This window comes from Thunnus albacares, chromosome 5 (assembly GCF_914725855.1).
Source record: "Thunnus albacares chromosome 5, fThuAlb1.1, whole genome shotgun sequence".
In the NCBI taxonomy this organism is placed as follows: domain Eukaryota; kingdom Metazoa; phylum Chordata; class Actinopteri; order Scombriformes; family Scombridae; genus Thunnus; species Thunnus albacares.
In genome coordinates, this window is record NC_058110.1 from 15,984,482 (window position 1) to 16,002,961 (window position 18,480).

General features: G+C 44.6%; 1 protein-coding gene across 6 annotated transcripts in view; it reads right to left on the reverse strand.

The window, feature by feature from the left end:
- Positions 1 to 18,480, reverse strand: part of rerea (arginine-glutamic acid dipeptide (RE) repeats a) — a 132,591-nt gene that overhangs the window by 60,206 nt on the left and 53,905 nt on the right. For all 6 annotated transcript variants that reach the window (XM_044351886.1, XM_044351882.1, XM_044351884.1 and 3 more), the window contains 2 exons: positions 15,407 to 15,911; positions 7,303 to 7,373 (listed from right to left, as the gene is read on the reverse strand). In XM_044351886.1, the coding sequence (XP_044207821.1) occupies positions 7,303 to 7,373; positions 15,407 to 15,767 (432 nt within the window). In that variant the 5' untranslated portion in view covers positions 15,768 to 15,911. The remainder of the gene's footprint in view (positions 1 to 7,302; positions 7,374 to 15,406; positions 15,912 to 18,480) is intronic.

An 18,480-nucleotide genomic window follows, 5' to 3' on the forward strand; every position in this document is an offset into this window, starting at 1 on the left:
AGGGAGGGAAATGAGAAGGGAAGGCAGGATTGGTGGGGGAAGCTTACCTCACAGAGGAGCATTAATCAAAACGGTCATAATGGGGAAAGTCACCTGATACTGCCTAAGCAGCAGTAAAAAATCCTTTGCTCACAGGGTCTAGTCACAGCCAACTGTGAGGGGAGGAGAGGGAGGGAGCTATTTGTCAAATAAAGGCAAGTCATCTGAGCAGATTAATTTGTTCAAATTGAGAAAAAAAAAAAATTCCACTTCATGTGTTAACCTGCTCCGGCCTACCACAGTTAAGTATAATGTCAGCAACTATTTCTGGGCTGTTTTCCTTTTGTAGGTAAGTGACAATGAATGGCCATTCAGTGTTTAGTAGCTGTTGTGCCGCGGTTCTATTGCTTTAAGGCTGCTACTCAATGGGGAACAATACAGGCAGAATGCTTCAATCAAACGGCTTGCAGCAGGCTCAGCTGGTCGGCCATGTCTATAGACGGCTAGATGCTCTTGTCAAAGCTGCTTGCTCACAGAGAGCACAGAGACAAGCAGACACTTAAGATAGCCCCACACACACACACACACACAATTGCGAAAAGGCTGCACCTCCACATGTTCGTGCCTGTGAAATGTACCAGCTCGCTTACAGCAGGCTGAGTGGACCGTGGAATGAAAGGAAGAGCTGAGCGGCACTCACTCACACACACACACAGAAAATTGCCCCTAATGACTGTAGTGCCCCTCTCTCAAGAGATGGCAGCGGCTGCCGCTCCACTCGATAAATATTAACAAGAAGTGCGACTGATGGCGGTGCTCACTGATCCATAATTGCATTTCAAAATGTTCGATGGGGGTGGGGTAGAGGGTGGTCGAATTGGAAGATAAAAAGAGGGAATAGGGATGCAATGATTATAGATTTTGATGGTGCGATTAGTCTAAAGAAAAAAAAAATCAGGGTTTCACAATTATTATGTATTAATTTATTTCACAGCACTAGAGATGGATAAGACCCCATGAGCATGTTTTGTTTTGAAGACGGAGCATAAGACACAAAAGATTCTGCAACAGTACTAGAGGTAGTTTTAGGCTAAAAGTGAATAAGACAAATGAAATAATCCATCCAAGATGAACTTCAAGTGGACATTGCATTAGTCCAGGGGAAAATATTACTAATGTAGGTAATAAACAGAAGTGTTTTAACCTCAACTGTCATCCATGCCTATTTTTTAAATTAATTTTTAATCACCTATTTTAATAATGAATCTAATCTTACATGTAGCCAGAGAAAATCCTGTCTATTATTGTTGTTTTTGTTGCAGTTTTAGAAAAACTGAAATAAATAAATTGAGAATATCTCTTATGCAGGTGTTATTAATCACTGAAATGCACTTAATTAGATCCCATGGTATAGTGCTGGAAGTTTACAAGTTCCTAATGTTAAGTTAGTCTTTTACACCTGGCATATTTACCTACCACACCAGCGTTTATTCAACACAGATGGGAGGAAGCAACAGGATGTAAATGATCGCACTGAAGCCCTTGAGGGGATTTCAATCCCTACCAACTCAATGTTTCATTAAGTAACTTGCCACTAAAGTAATGTTTTTTAAATTTAGTTATTACTTAGTGTATCAACTTCACTTGAGTATATGTAACTGGATGGTGATCTCAAAGATGTTGCATTAAGTTTGAGGTGTTGAATCCTTTAGCAGTGTCTTTTGTTTGGCAAGTTTTACAAATTGGGAGATCCGTCTTCTTGAACAACCCCCCCGGCGAATGAAACGCACAGGTTGTTCATTACTGTCTGATGTTGTGTCTTTCATTGACTTACTGCTGCATGCATCACAGGGCACTTTGACACGCACTGCAGCTTTACATAAAGGAAGAAATCTGCGGAAGGATCAGAGCGATGGCAGGGGACTCCACTCGCCAATGCCACATTGTACATCAAGTGATACCTTTGCATGGATTTGAATATGCGTAGACAAGCTAGCTGCAACCTAATTAGCCAGCGGATCTCATTGTTAAGCTAATTCCCAGCACTTTGGATTCCATTAGGGCTGCACTCAGGGTCCGCAGAAAACCTAATAACTGCTCGTGTTAAGCATGCGTATTTATGCACATATATTTGCATCTTTATCAAACATTTTTAATTATGGGCTTTGAATAGGTGGCATTTTCCAAGGCTGTATGATTGGCTAAGACCATCAGGAAACAGTTCTGTCAGATACAATTCGGTGTATGTAACGTTTGTGTGTGCAGCAGAGGTGTGCACATGTTATTTACATGACAACTGGGAACGCTATGCTGTTATATCCATCCAATACAAACATGCATCTGAATACACATGTAACCACACACGGACAGTGCATATGGCTGGTAACACACTGAGAACTACAGATGCTCAAAAATAATCAATGCTTAACATGTTTATTCTATCATTTGAACTGTATCGGATTTAAAATGTGCACATGTACATCCTTTTAAGTTTAAATTTTGCTTAAAACACTTTACTGGAGAGTATGTTGCCAGGTAAATTACTGCAGGGAAAATTTTCATTTCGCATAAAAATTTTGATGGTATTTTGTGCGTCATTAAATCATAACTGCAGAAGCCACATTTGCCTGTAAGATACAAGAACAAACACTAATGAATAAGAGCTGAGGTTTTCCTTTCCGGACACACCTTTTCTTTCGACAGATCCCATCAATTAGATTGATACACATCAATAACCTCCAAACACCTACATGTGTAATGTGCATGTGTGGACGGTGCTGGAGGTCTGGACAAACATATTGTATCAGTGTGTTTTTCACTGGACAACCATTTAAACACACCAGTACGTTGCACATCTCACAGCGCAAACAGCACACTCAACCTTGAGATGGCTTTAACCTTACGCTGTGTTTTTAAACTGATGCCAAGACACAAGTACACACGCACATGTCAGTATACTGTTTTTATGACAAAGAAAATCCCTCATCCTTTTAAGCTGATCAGGTCTGAAACATATGAGCTGGACTCCTGGCAAGATAATTGTATTGTACATGGCATCTAATTAAATGTCCATAAGCAGGGAGATCCAGGAGTAGAGATGAATGTGTGTGTATGTGGCTAACAGTGAGAGAGAAAGACTGTGTGTGGGTGTGTGTGTTGACGTACTGGGCTCCTCAATCCCCCGTTCCCGGAGGGAGAAACGCTGCAATCACTCCATTAGCGAAAAGAGGGAGGGAGACAAGGATGCTGGGAGAGAGCAGAGAGAAAGGGATGTGGGGAAGGAAGGGAGGGAGGACGGAACACAGCTGACTTGGCCAATAACAGCAAATGAGGTTAGATACAAGCAGAGAGGGAGGTAGGGGGTCAATGAGCGTCGAGGACATGGACACAATGACTAGAACATGGGATGGGCGGAGGGAGGGAGGTGAGTGACAGCAGATAAAGAGGAGAGGGGATGAGCGGGGAATGAAGTGTAGAAACAGACGGATGAGAGAGTGAGAAGGAGAGAGAAATGGAGACAGAGGAGACAATCGAGGTGAGAAAGCAGGATGGATTGTTGAAGCCACGGTCAGCGGGCAGTTATGGCTGCAGATTGTTCAGCGCTCAGTCGTCGTTGTCAGGTGGCTTTTTGTCTCAGGTTCTCCTCTCACACCGACAGGCAACTCACGTAGATCTGTTTGTGTGTATGTGCATTGTTGAAGCAGATAAATACGTACACAAACCGCATGATATAAATTACATGACCAGAATATAAACATAATGACGCACACACACACACAAAGTCTACAACGGCAGGCTCACTGCGTTACTCTCATCAAATATAGATTGTAAACACATTACAAGGTCATGGCACCAGCTGTAAACTGAAACTAGTCCTTTTGGGAAAACGCATTTGAGGATTGTTGGCCCTTAATTGACCTAATTGATCACATGAGAAGGTAATCAAAGACAGATTTTTTTAAAGATACATCTTAATACAGAATTTTATAGTCTGTTTTTGCATTTGCAGTTACCACACATTTCCTTTAACTCACATTGTTTGTTGATTTGTTCTGTTTACTATTGCTTTAAAATTTTATTTCATTATTTTGTAAACTTATTTTCAGAAAATTATAAATAATATTTTCCCTATTTTTTCTCTAATGATCTATACGTGGATCTGGCAAACAATTAATAATAAAGGAGCCGCGTTCTGATGTCTTGCTTCCGCTGCCAATTTTGTTTAACACTGCTAACGGTTAAAATGGCCTCCTACTGGTCACCTTTGTATCTGGGCAGACATTTTAGGAGGAAAGCAGGAGACTGAAATCTATATGGCTGGATCAATATGTCACAGAGGTTACAGTGGGCACCGCAGCTGCCGCCGTTGAGTAAACAAACTAGGGAAAATGATTGTCCTCTATGTCCAGAATGACCCCAATAATGCTGCAGAATGGATTTACTTTTGCATGCGTTACTGCCGGATGACTGTGCTGTGTGTGTGTGTGTGTGTGTGTGTGTGTGTGTGCTCACAGAAGCAACAAGGAAGCACACAGACATGTAACGAGACTGGTCTCAGAATCATCGCAACGCAGAAAAGACACACAGTGAGAGAAAGATAAAAAGAGACAGAGAGGCGGGTTTCAATCCTTGTTCTTCCCCACGCAGGAGAGATTGATGGCTGCATTCAGGATTTCTACACACCACTAATTGGATTCACAGGTCATTAGATAAAGTACACGAGTGAGACTGTTACAGCCTAAAGACTGAGGGAGGAGAGAGTGACAGGAAAAAGGAGAAGGGTGCGAGAGGGGCAATATTGATGAGGTTGTTTGGTTCAGGACCAATGAAATTTCCTCCCCCTCTGCTGTGCTTCCAAAGCCCTGTTCCCCCCACACAGAGGGGGGTCGATCGATAATTTGTGCAGCAAGAAAAAGTGGGGGTCGGAGTTGGAGGCACAGAGGGATGAGAAGATGGGAAATCTAGAGAATGAGTTGACGTCTCATGCGTGGTTCACTTACATAGATCTCAAACTGCCTGTTCTCTCTCCTTTTCAATATATTGTGGCAAGAGAAAGAAATGACTGGATGATTATTTTTTTCTCCCCTCCCAGAGGCACAATTGTGTGCCCCAGTTTTGAGCGCAGGGTGACGGGTAGATTTGAGATTTGCCAGCTAGATGGTAGTTTATACCAGCATGTGCAATTACAACCTAAATCAGCTATCATCAGATATTATCCTAAAAGAGGATTTTGTGTGGTCTAGTAAATAGAGATTATGAGTTTTCAATGTAGCCAGCATAGTGCCAACCTTTTGTGATTTGTAGCCTGGCGACAAAGTGAGCTCATTGAAAAACGTTGTACTTGTTTAGAGAGCCAGCGGGGCTTGTTGTTTTAACATAGGAGGACAAGGGTAACACATACAGGCATGCAGATGGCTGTTCATTAATTACAGATGGATGGGGGGAGGGAGTAACAGAGAGCGAGAGAGAGAGACAGAGAGAGAGAGAGAGAGAGAGAGAGAGAGAGAGGGGGAGGGAGGGAGGGAGGAAGAGAAAGAGAGAAAGAGAGAGAGAGAAAAAGAGAGAGTGGGGTCAACTAATGGAGCCAGTATTCTCTCTCTCTCCCTGGACAATTACCTCTGTCTGCCCCAGACCTCTTCTGGCGCTCTTAATCAAGGTGCAGGTGCGTGGGTTTTTGTGCGAGTGTGCGTATGCCCATGTGCATGCATGAGGAGGGGTTCTTGCCGTCCTCAGCACTCTCTAGCAGCAATCCGATTAAAACCCTGCTGCTGCGGGGCCTGGCTGTCCTCCCCTCTGCATGGCCTGCAGCTCACCTTAAAGCCTTGTCTAAACACAACAACTGCCCTTCACACCCGAAAGTATTCACACGTGGAACAAAACTGCCAACATGCTTAACTCAAAATGCATACACACACACGCATATATACATACATTTACACACAAACACACACACACACATACATTTACACACACACACACACACACAGTATTCCACCTTTTCAAAACGTGGTGTTTGTGGCCTCTGAGCTGACCTCCCATCATCACCCTGGCTGTTGGCAGCCATTACTTTGGCCCCCTGGGGCCTGGCCGCCCCTAACCGGGCCCTCTGCGCTCTGCTTAGACAACCAATCTGTTAAAAGACAGCCGAAGCTCGCTTCAGCAGGCTTAGATGCTGCTTCATTTGGCAACACACAGACCCATCGATTATATATTCCAGTAGTCTTCACCCAATAAATGGCAGTCATGTTACCACAAACCTACACTGAAGTGTGTTCTGCTCTGCGTTCATGGCAGTTGGAAACAATACAAAGGACCAATTAAAAAACAATCACTTTCAGTTACATAATCCATTTCAGGATTCCCCTGTAAGTTCACATTCGGTGAACCTTGGCCAGCAAATTTCCTCAGCCAATAGAAACACTTGTTTTGGTGCAATGACCTCCGACAAAAATCTCAGAGCTGGAGCCAACTATTATTAATGGAAATGTAAAAACAAGAAGTTCAATGCAGCTCTTACAGATTGTATATTAATTTAAAAAAAAGAGAGAGAGAGATTCTGTACAGTTTGCAGGTAGCTGTGAGGCAGCTTGCCAGTGTAGCAAACTATCTAACCACATATCTTAAAACAATGTTACATCTCTTTTCATCAACATGAACAAAGCCAAATCTGTTGGGTGAAATGAAATGTGACTTCCCCTTTAGCAACATAGGCGATGCAGAGTGGGTAAATCAATTTCATGTGTGTGTGTTGTCTGTGATACATTTTAGGTGTCCTACTGCTGAGAAAAACAAGTACTTTAGCTAAACTGACCGAGCCTTGATGAATCAGCTGTTCTCAGTAGCAAATTAAAAACTAATTTCTTCCTTTATTCAGCAAAAGAGGCAATTTGGCAACATTAGCTTGTAAAAGAAAAAAAAAAAAATCAATTGAAAACTGGTGAAGGTCTCCTTCATTAAATCAATTAAGTGCATCGACAAACATCTTTATTTCCATTACAAGCATTATTACACTGCCACTGGATTGCAAAGGTGGTTAATATTCAAGACAGATTCTCAGAGGGATTTTTATTTTTCCCGTGACCCTTTAAAAAGGATATTCACTGCGAGTTGTATTCAAATCTCATCCGACATCTAAAGTGTGCCAAAAACACTGCATTTCTATCTCCTAATTGTTTTGCACAGGTGATCATGGCTCTGATTTCTTCTGACATCTTTGCTCTCTAGAACAAGTGTGGTTTGTTTTCCAGCTTGTGACATGGGATTGGCGGGTTGGATGGTGCAGGGACATAAACAGGACAGAGAGAAGATGGAAAAACTACTCACCAGCTTGAAATCCTGAATGCTACAAATGAAGTAGGGAGTGTTGGGCCGCCGACTCTCAATGTACACACAATCTGCACATAAGAAAAATAAAGAAAAACACTGAGTTAGAAAGAAGATGTTCACAGTTCTCAAAGCTTTCATGTTTTTTTTTTTTTTTTTGCAGCCAGACTCAGTAATATATTATTTTGTGTGCTGTTACCTCTGCTGAAAAGACATTTTTCTCCTTGAGTCAAATTCAATTGGAATGCGAGTAATAGGATTAAGGACTTTTGGAGCGCTACAAGGTTGCCTTTCCAAAGCAAACATTACGCCCAAGGGGAATTATGTTATTGTTCCACTCCATTTATACACCAGTGAGCAATACTGGCTTTAACCCCCCCAACACCCTCCCTTGCCATCACTGTAACCCGTTCCGACAAAATACAAGTTTTGTCATTGCACCATATGGCCTGTTAGCTTTGCTTAGCGGTGAAACAAAAAGAAAAAAATCCACCCTCTCTGCTCTCATTCATGTTTTAAAATGTCGCCAAATTACATAACCCTCATAAGTGTTAAAAGCATTGTGTGAGAGGAGGTGGCCCTGACCGGCTGTGCTGTTAAATTGAATGTGACTGGTGGTATGGCCGGGTCGTGAACCCTCATCTCCTTAACAAAAACATTCACGCTGCAGCGGACAAAAAACACACAGCCACTTCTGTCGAGAAGAAAGGAGGAGTAGGTGGGGGACACGGCTAATGGTTACTGCTAAGCCTGGCACAGTACGTTGCACAAAAAAAAAAAAAAAAACAGCCATGGGTTGGATTTTTTTTTAATCTAAAAAGAGATTTGAATTTACAAAAGTCATATTAGCATTTGTCTCATTCACGTTTGGCTCTTAAACTGAGCAATAAATAAATAAATTTTGGTTTAAATAATAACCTGTGAAAGAGATTTCTTGCTAGCTCAACAGGCAAAGCAATCAAAAGGCACTGATGCTTAATTGATTAAAAAAATAGATCACACACACTGAAAATTGACCTTCTATTCAAATGGAAGCAATGTAACAGGCTGTTCGACTGATCTGAGGGCTGGTTCTGCCTACCGTTTGGCACATTAACACATCCACGAAGAGGAAAAGTTACGACGCTACAATATCTAGCAGCTGTTTCGGTTAAAAGACGGTTTGGTTAAAAGAAGAAGCCACTGTAGGTAGGATTTGTGAAGGATACACAACACACAAATTCTGCTGGTGCTCGTTTCTACACATGCTGAGCTGTTCAGTGCAGAAGGACTAAGCCACACTTTCCCTCACAAAAGATGTGCGGCTAGCTTTTTTTTTTTTTTTCAGTGACTGACACTGCCATCATCTGTTATTTATTTGTTTGTGTCAACAGAGTTATCGATCTGGCTGTAGTTTATCTTACCGCTTGCAAAGGAAAAGAGGGGTGGCAAAGATATTAAATGGCTCTGACATCCGAGATACCATTTGTAGAGGGGCTGGTGTGTATGAGTGTGCCTGTGACATCATGGGCTTTGTTTTTTGAGAGGCTGTGTGTGTGTGTGTAACCCCAGGGTGGGCTTGTTATCTGCTGTGGGCTGAATGAGCTGTTCTAAAGGGAGGAGGAGAGAGAGAGGGGAGGGTGGGGGGGTTTATCGCCCTCGCTGGCTGAGTGACGCATTATATCTCTCTCAGTACTGCCCTCTTCTCGCTTTTCCCCTCTCCTTCTTTTTCTCTCTCCTCTACACCATCCCTGGAAGTCATTTACAAGATAACATGAATGAAAATATCCATCAGTGCTATTGTGTGATCTGTGAGCGACACAGTGTGTGTGTGTGTGTGTGTGTGTGTGTGTTGAGAGAGAGACAGAGAGAAGCGGGTAGCAGAGGAGGGAGGGAGGGAGTGGGGGGAGGGCTGAGAACAAAAGAGACTAATCTGAATGAGATGACATGTTTCGGAGGAGTCAAATCGAGGGAATTAGGGTTTAGTGTCCCTTCACCTCGTTGGCACATTCATTTAGAGAGGCCGGATCTCCTTGTCTGCACCCCAGAGCACATCAACAGGCATAAAGAACAGACAGTGAGAGTGAAAAAGATAGGTGGTGAGAAAAAAAAAAGAAAAAAAAAGACAGGGATCTAGTTTAATCATTCACAGACAGCAAGCGAGTCTATTCTTCGAACGTCAAAAGCACATTTTGAATTCATCCTGGCGCTGGAAGACTACTACCTCAAGGGCATTTCTCTGAAAGCGACTATAACACGAATCTCAATGAATGTGAAAGTTAAAACCAAGTTAATGCTTCAGACTCCGCCGTTTGAACGAAAAGGAGGCAACAGAGCTCTGGGAGGCTCTGTGGGGTAGAGGAGGGGGCCACACGGTTCCCTCCAGGGTCTGCCTGGCTTGTTAAACATTCCTGCCATTTTGTGCATTTGGAAATGGGTCTCCTCACTCAAGTGGAGAAGTGGAAAGGGGAGGGACGAAGGGTTTAGCTGTGGTGGGGGTCTGTGTGGGGGGATGGGCAGTTTTTTTTTTTTTTTTTTTTAAGGGATGAAGTGTGTGCTGGTTGGATGGATGAAGCCTGCGCTGTAGGAGGGAGAACCACAGCAGAGCCTTTGTAGTAGAGTGCTCTCACTCCCTCAGCAGCCATAAGTTTAACTTCTTCTCCTACTCGCCTCCACCCTGCAATCCACAGCCGACAGCCACGCCACTCAAGCAGATAGAGAGCGAGAGAAAGCTCGATACTTCGACACAGGGAGATAATCATGAAGCTACTGAGCGCAGCTCCTCAGACCCGAGTACTACACTGAAACCTGATCCTGACGGTCATCGTTTCTCCAATTACATTGTCACTGCTGAGTTCAAGCAATGGAATAGTCATTGTTATTGCCTTGCGACACACACACACACACACACACACACACACACATATATATATATATACACACAGCAATTTTCTCAGCTGTAGCTCATTGTTCAGCCAGCCATTCTCTTATGGCTGCCAAGCATGTCTAATCTAAAACACACCTAGCCTCAGCAAAAGAGCCGTGTCCGACTCTCTGTACCAAGCAAATAAGATGCTGTTTAATTTGCTGCAGCATTCCAGCAGAGGGGAGGAGGAGGAGGAGGAGGGGGGGAGTTCTTAGATAATATCTGCTTGGCTTTCTTTTACGAGCCAGCCAGCAACAATGGAAAAGTCACATTGTGAACACAGTCATATATGCCAATGTTTTGTAAACAGTGATGGGGGGGGGGTGGGAGCACCTGCATTGTTAAAAGTGGTGCTTGGCTCAAACTGGCAGCGTGCACATGCACGAGCGCACAGGAAAACACACACACACACACATACACATAGCAGAGTTGTGCAAGGCTTTAGGAAAGCTACCCCCCTTGAGTGTACTGATCCCAAAATTAAATAGCACAAGGAATGCAATAATGGAACCACAGGGGTGTGAGGGGACTTGAGGGCCAAGAAAGACAGAGAGAGCTCGGGAGAAAGAGGGAAACTGGTGTTATTACTGATCCACCACCGACCACAGAGCCTCTGCGAGGGAGACCAGCTGATGACCAGAGCTGCCTTGTGCCGTTTCCTGCTGGGTCGGTCCCAGTGGGGTGGTGTAACAGGCAATCAAGGCCCCTGGGGCACACGGACTCTTGATTCTTCCTCAACTTTCCTTCCTCTCTCCTCTAACACCAGCCCAACAGCTCTCCCTTCTTCACACTGGAAAAGCAGTGGGAAATACCTGGCAAGCGATACCATCAGCTCTCTACAATAGGGCAGGCCTACAGCTGACTGAGCTCCTAGGGGAGAACAGAGGCTCTTTGACAACACCCCCCCCTCCTCCTCTCCTATCCCTCTCGGCTAGCCCACGCTTTCTCATTTAGCAGTCGGCAGGTGGTTGGATTTCACTAAAAAGCCCTTTTCCCAGAGTCTCTAGCGTGGGGAGAGATGGGAGAGCAGAGAGGGCTTTTTAAAAATAGATCCGTTCAGTTAGCGACAGGCTACAGATTCACACTGCTATGTTTCAATATGAGATGACTCCCAGGGCTTGTCCCTCATGTTAACTTGACTGGAAACAGCAAACTGATCGACAACTAGACTTTGCAGCAGAGGGGATGTGCTATGCTAATCGAGCTCTAGCCTACGGTGTCTTGGCTCTAGAATAACTATTCCAGCGTTTTACTGAAGCACGTTATGCCGGCTTCCCATGGGGATCCACACTGACAGCAGAATACAGATGTGTTGTGTTCTTACCAAGTATGATTTACTTTGCTCTGAATCAAATATCTTGGCGGTGAAAATTTGATAGATGATGGAATTATATGGCAGGTACCTTAGATTTAAACGACTAACTGTTTAATTCAGAAGATACTGAATAAAGTATGCATCATTTTGTTTGACTCCAAATGACAGAACTGAACAATATCTAAAGGTTTGAGAAAAACTGCAAAAGAGTGCTCAGTGAATCAGCTAAACAGTTGGTGAAATGCTATTTTATGCTTGTGCAAAATCCACTTGTATTGTTAAGTTAAAATCTTAGAATATAGTGTTTTAATGTGGCTGATGTGGTTAATCGGTGTCAGCATCTGCACCAATTCAGATTCTCTACATTTTTAGCAATGACAACATACATTTCTAACCCTGCCAACATAAGGAAAATTAAAGCTGATATATATTTGACAAAAAAAACTGAAGCCCTTGGAAACAAAAGGAACATAGCAGGTTTGTGCGACTGCCAACAGTTGGTCCAGAGTTTGAAGAAAGGAGGATGGGGGGGGGGCTGGTTATCCAGTGCTACATGTGTGCATCAGACATACTCCTGCTGCACAACACATACAGTGACACACACACACACATACATACACACATGCTCCCCAGGGTTCTGTGGTGGTTGCGGCAAGGAGTGCCAGCTGTCCACATCAACAACTCCCCCAACACTCATACACACAAGGTGTTTTTCTAAGGCGAGCCTGCAATCTCTCTGTATTATACACTGTGCTCGCTACACGAATCTATCGCTCTCTTAAGAGGAAATTCCTAAATTAAAACAAGTCTTGTCTTTATCTGCTGCCACAGCCAACCCACTGAAACTGTGGCGGCCATGTTGTGTGACATACACCGAAGAAGAAGGGCAGAAGGAGTGGGTGGGTGGGGAGGGGGGGGGGGGCGGTGGTTTCCATTAGCTCTCTCCATTTTAAACAGACCAGCCAGCCAGTCAGTTAGGAAGGAAGGAGACATACTATGGCAGCCAGCCACCTGCAGCGCCAAGCAGAGCTCTACTGCGGTGGAGAGAGGGGATGAGCTATGTGGATGGTGCTGTGTGTGTGTGTGTGTTAGACCGAGCTTGTGTGTAGTGTGCAGCGGGAGTGTGCTTGTCAGAGATAGGGACCATGTCTATGACTGTTAAAAACATGCTTTGTATACAGTAAGTGTTAGTGTGTGCATGTATAGGTGTTACAGTAAGCTTGTGAGTGTGCACAAATACAGGTTATCAGTGTAGTGTGTATGTGTGTGTACTGAAAAGTTTTTTCGTGTGTCTCCGTGCTCCTAGGGTGTCTCCTATTGATCCCCCCCATGGCAGTGTGTATAATCTCCAGAGAGAGGATCTATAATATGGGGTGGTGGTGGGGGGACGAGTGTAGAGAACAGGCTCTGGAGGTGTCTGACTGGGCCTCAGGAAGTGGTGAGAGCTCAGCCACAGGGCACCGATCGATTCGGCATGTCTGCTTGCGCTGCATCGGGCTGTTCACCCCCAGCAGCCGACCATAAAAATGGCCCGGGACACAGTACCCTGGCCACCACCACAGAACCGCTCCTCCATCCCTTTTAAAACAGCGGCAGCAGAGCTAGAGTTAGCTGCGGGCCCACCTATTGGCCGATTGCACTTCTCCTTCCACCCTTCCCCATCCAATCGATGAGCACTAAGCCGCCTGAACCCATCTTCAAGGGATAGAAGGGCTAAGCAGAGAGATTGGAGGGTGGCTGGAGATTGGGAGTGTGCAGACTGTTTCAATACTAGCTTACCTGTTATTTCTCATGTGATGACATGAGTCTGGGTGCTTGTAAAGCTCCCTATGACAAAAGCAATCAAAACAGTATTTCGGTTTCTGTGCTGCTCTCCATCACAGTCTTCTCCCCTCTCCCCATGTCTGCGGCTGTGCAAATCCCTCACCCAGGGTGGTCAGTTTTACATATTGTGTGTCACTAGACGGCTATAAAGGGATTTAACATTTAGTAAAGCATAATCCATGGCAGGCTTTGTGCCTGCCTAAGCTGCACACATCAAATCTGATTGCAAGAAGGCTGCTACCAATGACCAAGCAGGAGGAGGAAAACACACACACACACACACACACACACACAGACACACAGACACACACACACACACACACACACACACACACACACACACACACACACACACACACACACACACAGAGGGCTTATCACTTGAACAATAAGCAGAGGAGACAGCAGGAGGTCAGTTGCTGAGGTGGAGGATCTTCCGTGTTGACAATAGGAGGTAAATTACAAACTAGTGTACCGACACCTGGGCCACCACTACCCAATCCTGGCTCATCCCTAATCTAAACCAGTCTAACAGCCACAATCTGCGTGGTAGGAGCACATTGTGACACTCGGGCCGCTCTAGACCTGTCAAACTAATTGAAGGAGAAGACAGGAAACATAAATATTCCCCATCAACCAGACACTGGCTCTGCTGTTCACTCGGATGTGGAAATATAAATATTCGGCAGGGCTAATCCACTGAGACGCTTGACTTTGTTTATATGCCTTTTGAATGTTTCATTGATGTGACTGACTGCTTCCGTTTTTTTTTTTTACCCTCCCTCTCCCCCCACTCCCTCTCCCCCCCTCTCTGCATGGTTGACTGTGAGACAAAGCGCCGGTGCTCTCTCTATTAAACATGAAATGCAGAGCAAAAAAGGCTTCAATGGAGTCCGTAGTGGAGTGTTAGAAAAACAGAAATAGAGATTGAGCAACAACAAGGCTTTGGTTCAGTGCGACTGCTTGCCTGAGGACCACCACTGATACCAGAGATAGATGGCCCGGACGGAGAGTGCAAGGTGGGGAGGTCTGGCTTTTTCACTGCACCTACTTGAAGCAGCTGAAGAGGGAAAAAGGGAAGGCTGAGTGTTTGTGTGGGTGTGTGTAGGGGTGGTTTGTTGGAGAAGATTACCTAACACACTGGCTGTAATTTTCTACATCTTCCCATTAAATATCCAAGCAATGTGGGCTGCCTCCCCTCCCCCCCCACTACTTGACCTTTTGCTAGCTGCTAGATAAATGAAAAGACATGGCGGCAATGATTTAGGTGCAATGGGGATAGCACTGAGCAGTGGCAGAGAGAGAGAAGACTGCACACACACACGCACGACAAGCTAGCCTGGCTTCCTTCCGACAGTGAATGTTGACATTCCCCCCTCTAGTACAACCAATTTATAAACAGTAGGTGAAAAAGAGGCCATGTTTACAGCTGCGGGAAAGGTTGGTTCTCTTTTTAGCCTCATTCATCTGACATAATAAAGACACTGTACCGCAGCTCAAACGTCTCTCCAGGAAACTAGAGTACCTTTTGGCCCCAGAGGAGATAGCATACTTTCAGTGAGTCAGATGGTGTTGGGATGAAATCATTATCATGGCTGTCGTCACTATCACATCATCTAGTCGAGCACCACTTTGCTTTATTGACTTAGCCCAAGACAAAGCACAGAGTGGGTCAACTTGGAATTGATTATGTGATGCATTGGCCTCTAGCCTGAGGGAGTACTTCTGCTGTTGGAGAGTTGCTACTTTGGAAAATCTGCAATCCCTCAGCAGCTTATTGCAACAGAGATAACGGTTTCTTTAACAACCCAGAAATGAATCATTGATTAATTAAAACTTTTGTCTTAATTCCTAAAAAACCAGCCTATTAAGAGCAAAGTAAGATAAAAGTAAATGAGTGAATGTGGTGTTAATGAGGTGGGTTTAAGATTATTTTTAAACTGGAGAAGTTGATGAAAAGAGATAGTTTTTGACTTTTTTTTTTTTTTTACTGTATTAAGAGACCGTGCCAGCGTGTGGCCCTCCTGCTGACAGTTAGATTAGCCATGACTAGGACTTACCTCCGGGTCTGTAAACAACATCGTCCTCTGTGATGAAGGAGGTGATTTCTCCGTTCTCTGTGCGCTCGTAGCGTGACTTCTTCTTAGGCGTCTTCTTCTTGCCCTTCTTTCCGGCCTCCTCAGCCGTGCCGCTGCCTCCGCCTGTGCTGCCGTTATCGTTGTCCTCGTCCTCGCTGTGCTCGCTCTCTGCATAGTTCTTGGCCCCGCCCTCCAGCGTGCAGCTGCGCCTGGGCCTGGAGCTCTCACTCTCACCCCGGTCCCCGTCCTGCCGACGGGACTTACCGGCTTCTCTCTTGTCCCGGTCCCTATCTCTGTCCCTGTCCCGCTCTTTCTCCCTCTCCTTCTCTTTGTCGGCCGTCATGATCCGCCACGTGCCTTCCTCAGTCCTCTCACGGCTGGGCCTCCGTGAAAGGTAGACTGTGAGCCTGGGCTTCAGTCTTCTGAATTTACCAGTCAAATCCAGGGAAAATTTGGCCACACCAACAACCCCAGTGTTTCAGAAAAGCTGTGGACAAGAGGAGAAAAACAATTAGCATAACCCTATGTCACTAATCGTTATCCTTACTGTACAGAAGCTACAATTTCTAAGTTTAACTGGAGGAGATTTTTTGTGGGTGAGAAATACAAAATTGGTTCCTAGAGAACAGGCAGCTGTGCTGACTCTTCTCAGCATCACAGTAATTGTTGGAACTCCCCTCCACAACCATGAGGACTCTGGAGAGCACTGAGCAGCTTTATCAAAAGAACAGAACCTTCTAGTTTCCTGCTCAAACATATTTCCCTTCTTTCAGAGAGGCAGTAAAAGAGAGTTATAAAGGGTAAAAGGGTGGAAAAAAGAAAGTGAGAAAAGTAGAAAGCCATGAATCATGTAGAGAATTTGTAACACAATAAGCTAAAGGGAAGTCATAACTGAATAAGCACAAAAAGGTGGTGCTGCATTTGAGGATGAGGCCTGCAGCCAATAGAATTCCTCAGAGATAATGTGTCCAGGGGTTTTTCAGCACAAGACGCTGCTTGTCGTTTGTAATACCATGCCAATGTTTGTAGGGACACAGCATAAAGCTCAATGACAGAGTTAACTGGCTAGCTTCTCTGCAGACCATCTGCGATGACACCAGGCTCATCTGTGTGTGTGTATGTGTGTTTGTGTGTGTGTGCGTGTGTACTCTGGCTTAGTGGACTCCACCCCACCCCAGCCCTCTGCCCTGGCTGACAGTCACCACTGTGTTAATGTGAAGTGACAGCCCTGGAGGGAAGAACACAGCAATCCACTGGGTAAGGAAAGGGAGAGGAGAGAGGCTGAGCCAGTCATTTGCCGTGCCCAGTCCACTGCCATTTTCAGCTATCGTCATTCACTCAAAAGAGCCCAGCTACCACTTTCTCATGCCATAATGAAATCCTCCATAAACAGTGAAGTGGGCAAAGCTGAAGCAGCACGCTGTGTGCACTACACTGCCCCTACACACTGCGCCTACAAAGGAGGCTTCTCATTTACTGCCAGTGTTTGCCCCCTCCACCCCCACCGCAACAAATTAACTAGAAATAGTTATTACAGCACCCAGAGGGATAAGACCAGGCAATCAGCACCCGCGTTACCATGGTCGTGATAGCAGGGCGGGAGAGTGAAAAAGGAGGGAGGGATGGAGATCGAGCCAGGTAAAGCAAAACTGGCTTCGAGTGAAAATTACACAGAATGTCTGCAAGTGGACCTGCGTTTATTGAGAGAGCTACAAAGAATGTGAGGTGAAGAATAGAAGGAAAGAGGAAAGTAGAAGAAAGACGTTTGGCAGGCACATACACACACACACACACAAACACACACATACAAAGAAGCGCGTTTGACAACGGCGCTCCTCAGCAGCGGGTGCTGTCATCTCGTGAGCAGACACCAACTGACAGGGCAGCTGCTCTTGTCGTCGGCTTCAACACAAACACCGGGCCTGATTAAACCGCAGCCTCGTCACAGCCCCATTAATCACCTAATGATGAGTTACCACGGCGACCACTGGGTTGCCAGCATATACACACAGGAACACATTAGTGCACACACAAAAACGCGAGGGCTCAGGAGAGTTCTAACGCGCATGTGCATGCAAGGACACACACCCGCTGTGGATACACACCTCCAAAATACATACTGTGCCCCCCTCTTGTATCCATTAGGGATGCAACGATTATAGATTTTGATGGTACGATTATAGTCTGAGGAAAAATCACAGTTTCACGATTATTATTAATCTATTTCACAATACTGAAGATGGGTAAAATCACATGAGCATGTTTTGTTTTGAAGAGGGAGCATAATACACACTTTGCCAAAGATTCTTCCACGGTACTAGAGGCAGTCTTAGAATAAAGTGAATAATGAAATAATCCATGCCAAGATGGAACTTCAAGTGGACATTGCACTAGTCCAGGGGAAAATATTACCAATGTAGGTAATAAACAGAAGTGTTCTTATCATAAACTGTCATCTATGCCTATTTTTTTAAATTGATATCCTGTCTATTGTTGTTTTTGCTGTTGCAGTTTTAGAAAAACTGAAATAAATTGAGAACATCTCTTATGCAGCTGTTATTAATCACTGAAATGCAATTAATTAGATCCCATGGTAAAGTGCTGGAAGTCTACAATATCCTTATGTTAAGTTAGTCTTTTACACCTGGCATATTTACCTACCATACCTACCTGTGTTTACTCAACACAGATGGGAGGCAGCAACAGATGTAAATGATTGCACTGAATCCCTTGAGGGGATTACATACCATTTATGTGAGCGTTACTTTAGAAACGTGGAAACGTAGAAAAGTGACACTTTTATATTTCATTCCCTTCCAACTCAATGTTTTGTTAAGTAACTTACCACTAAAGTAATGGTTTTTTAACTAAGTGTATTACCTTTACTTGAGCATGTATAGCTGAATAAATGGAGATCTCTCTTCTTGAACAACCCCCTGGTCATTCTTTATGTATCCAAAATACTCCCACACTGAGGATTTCAGGCATTTTAGTGAATAAAACGCTTCAATGTTGGGTCCCTCAGCCGTTGCCAGAACACTTCTCGTCTCCTTTAG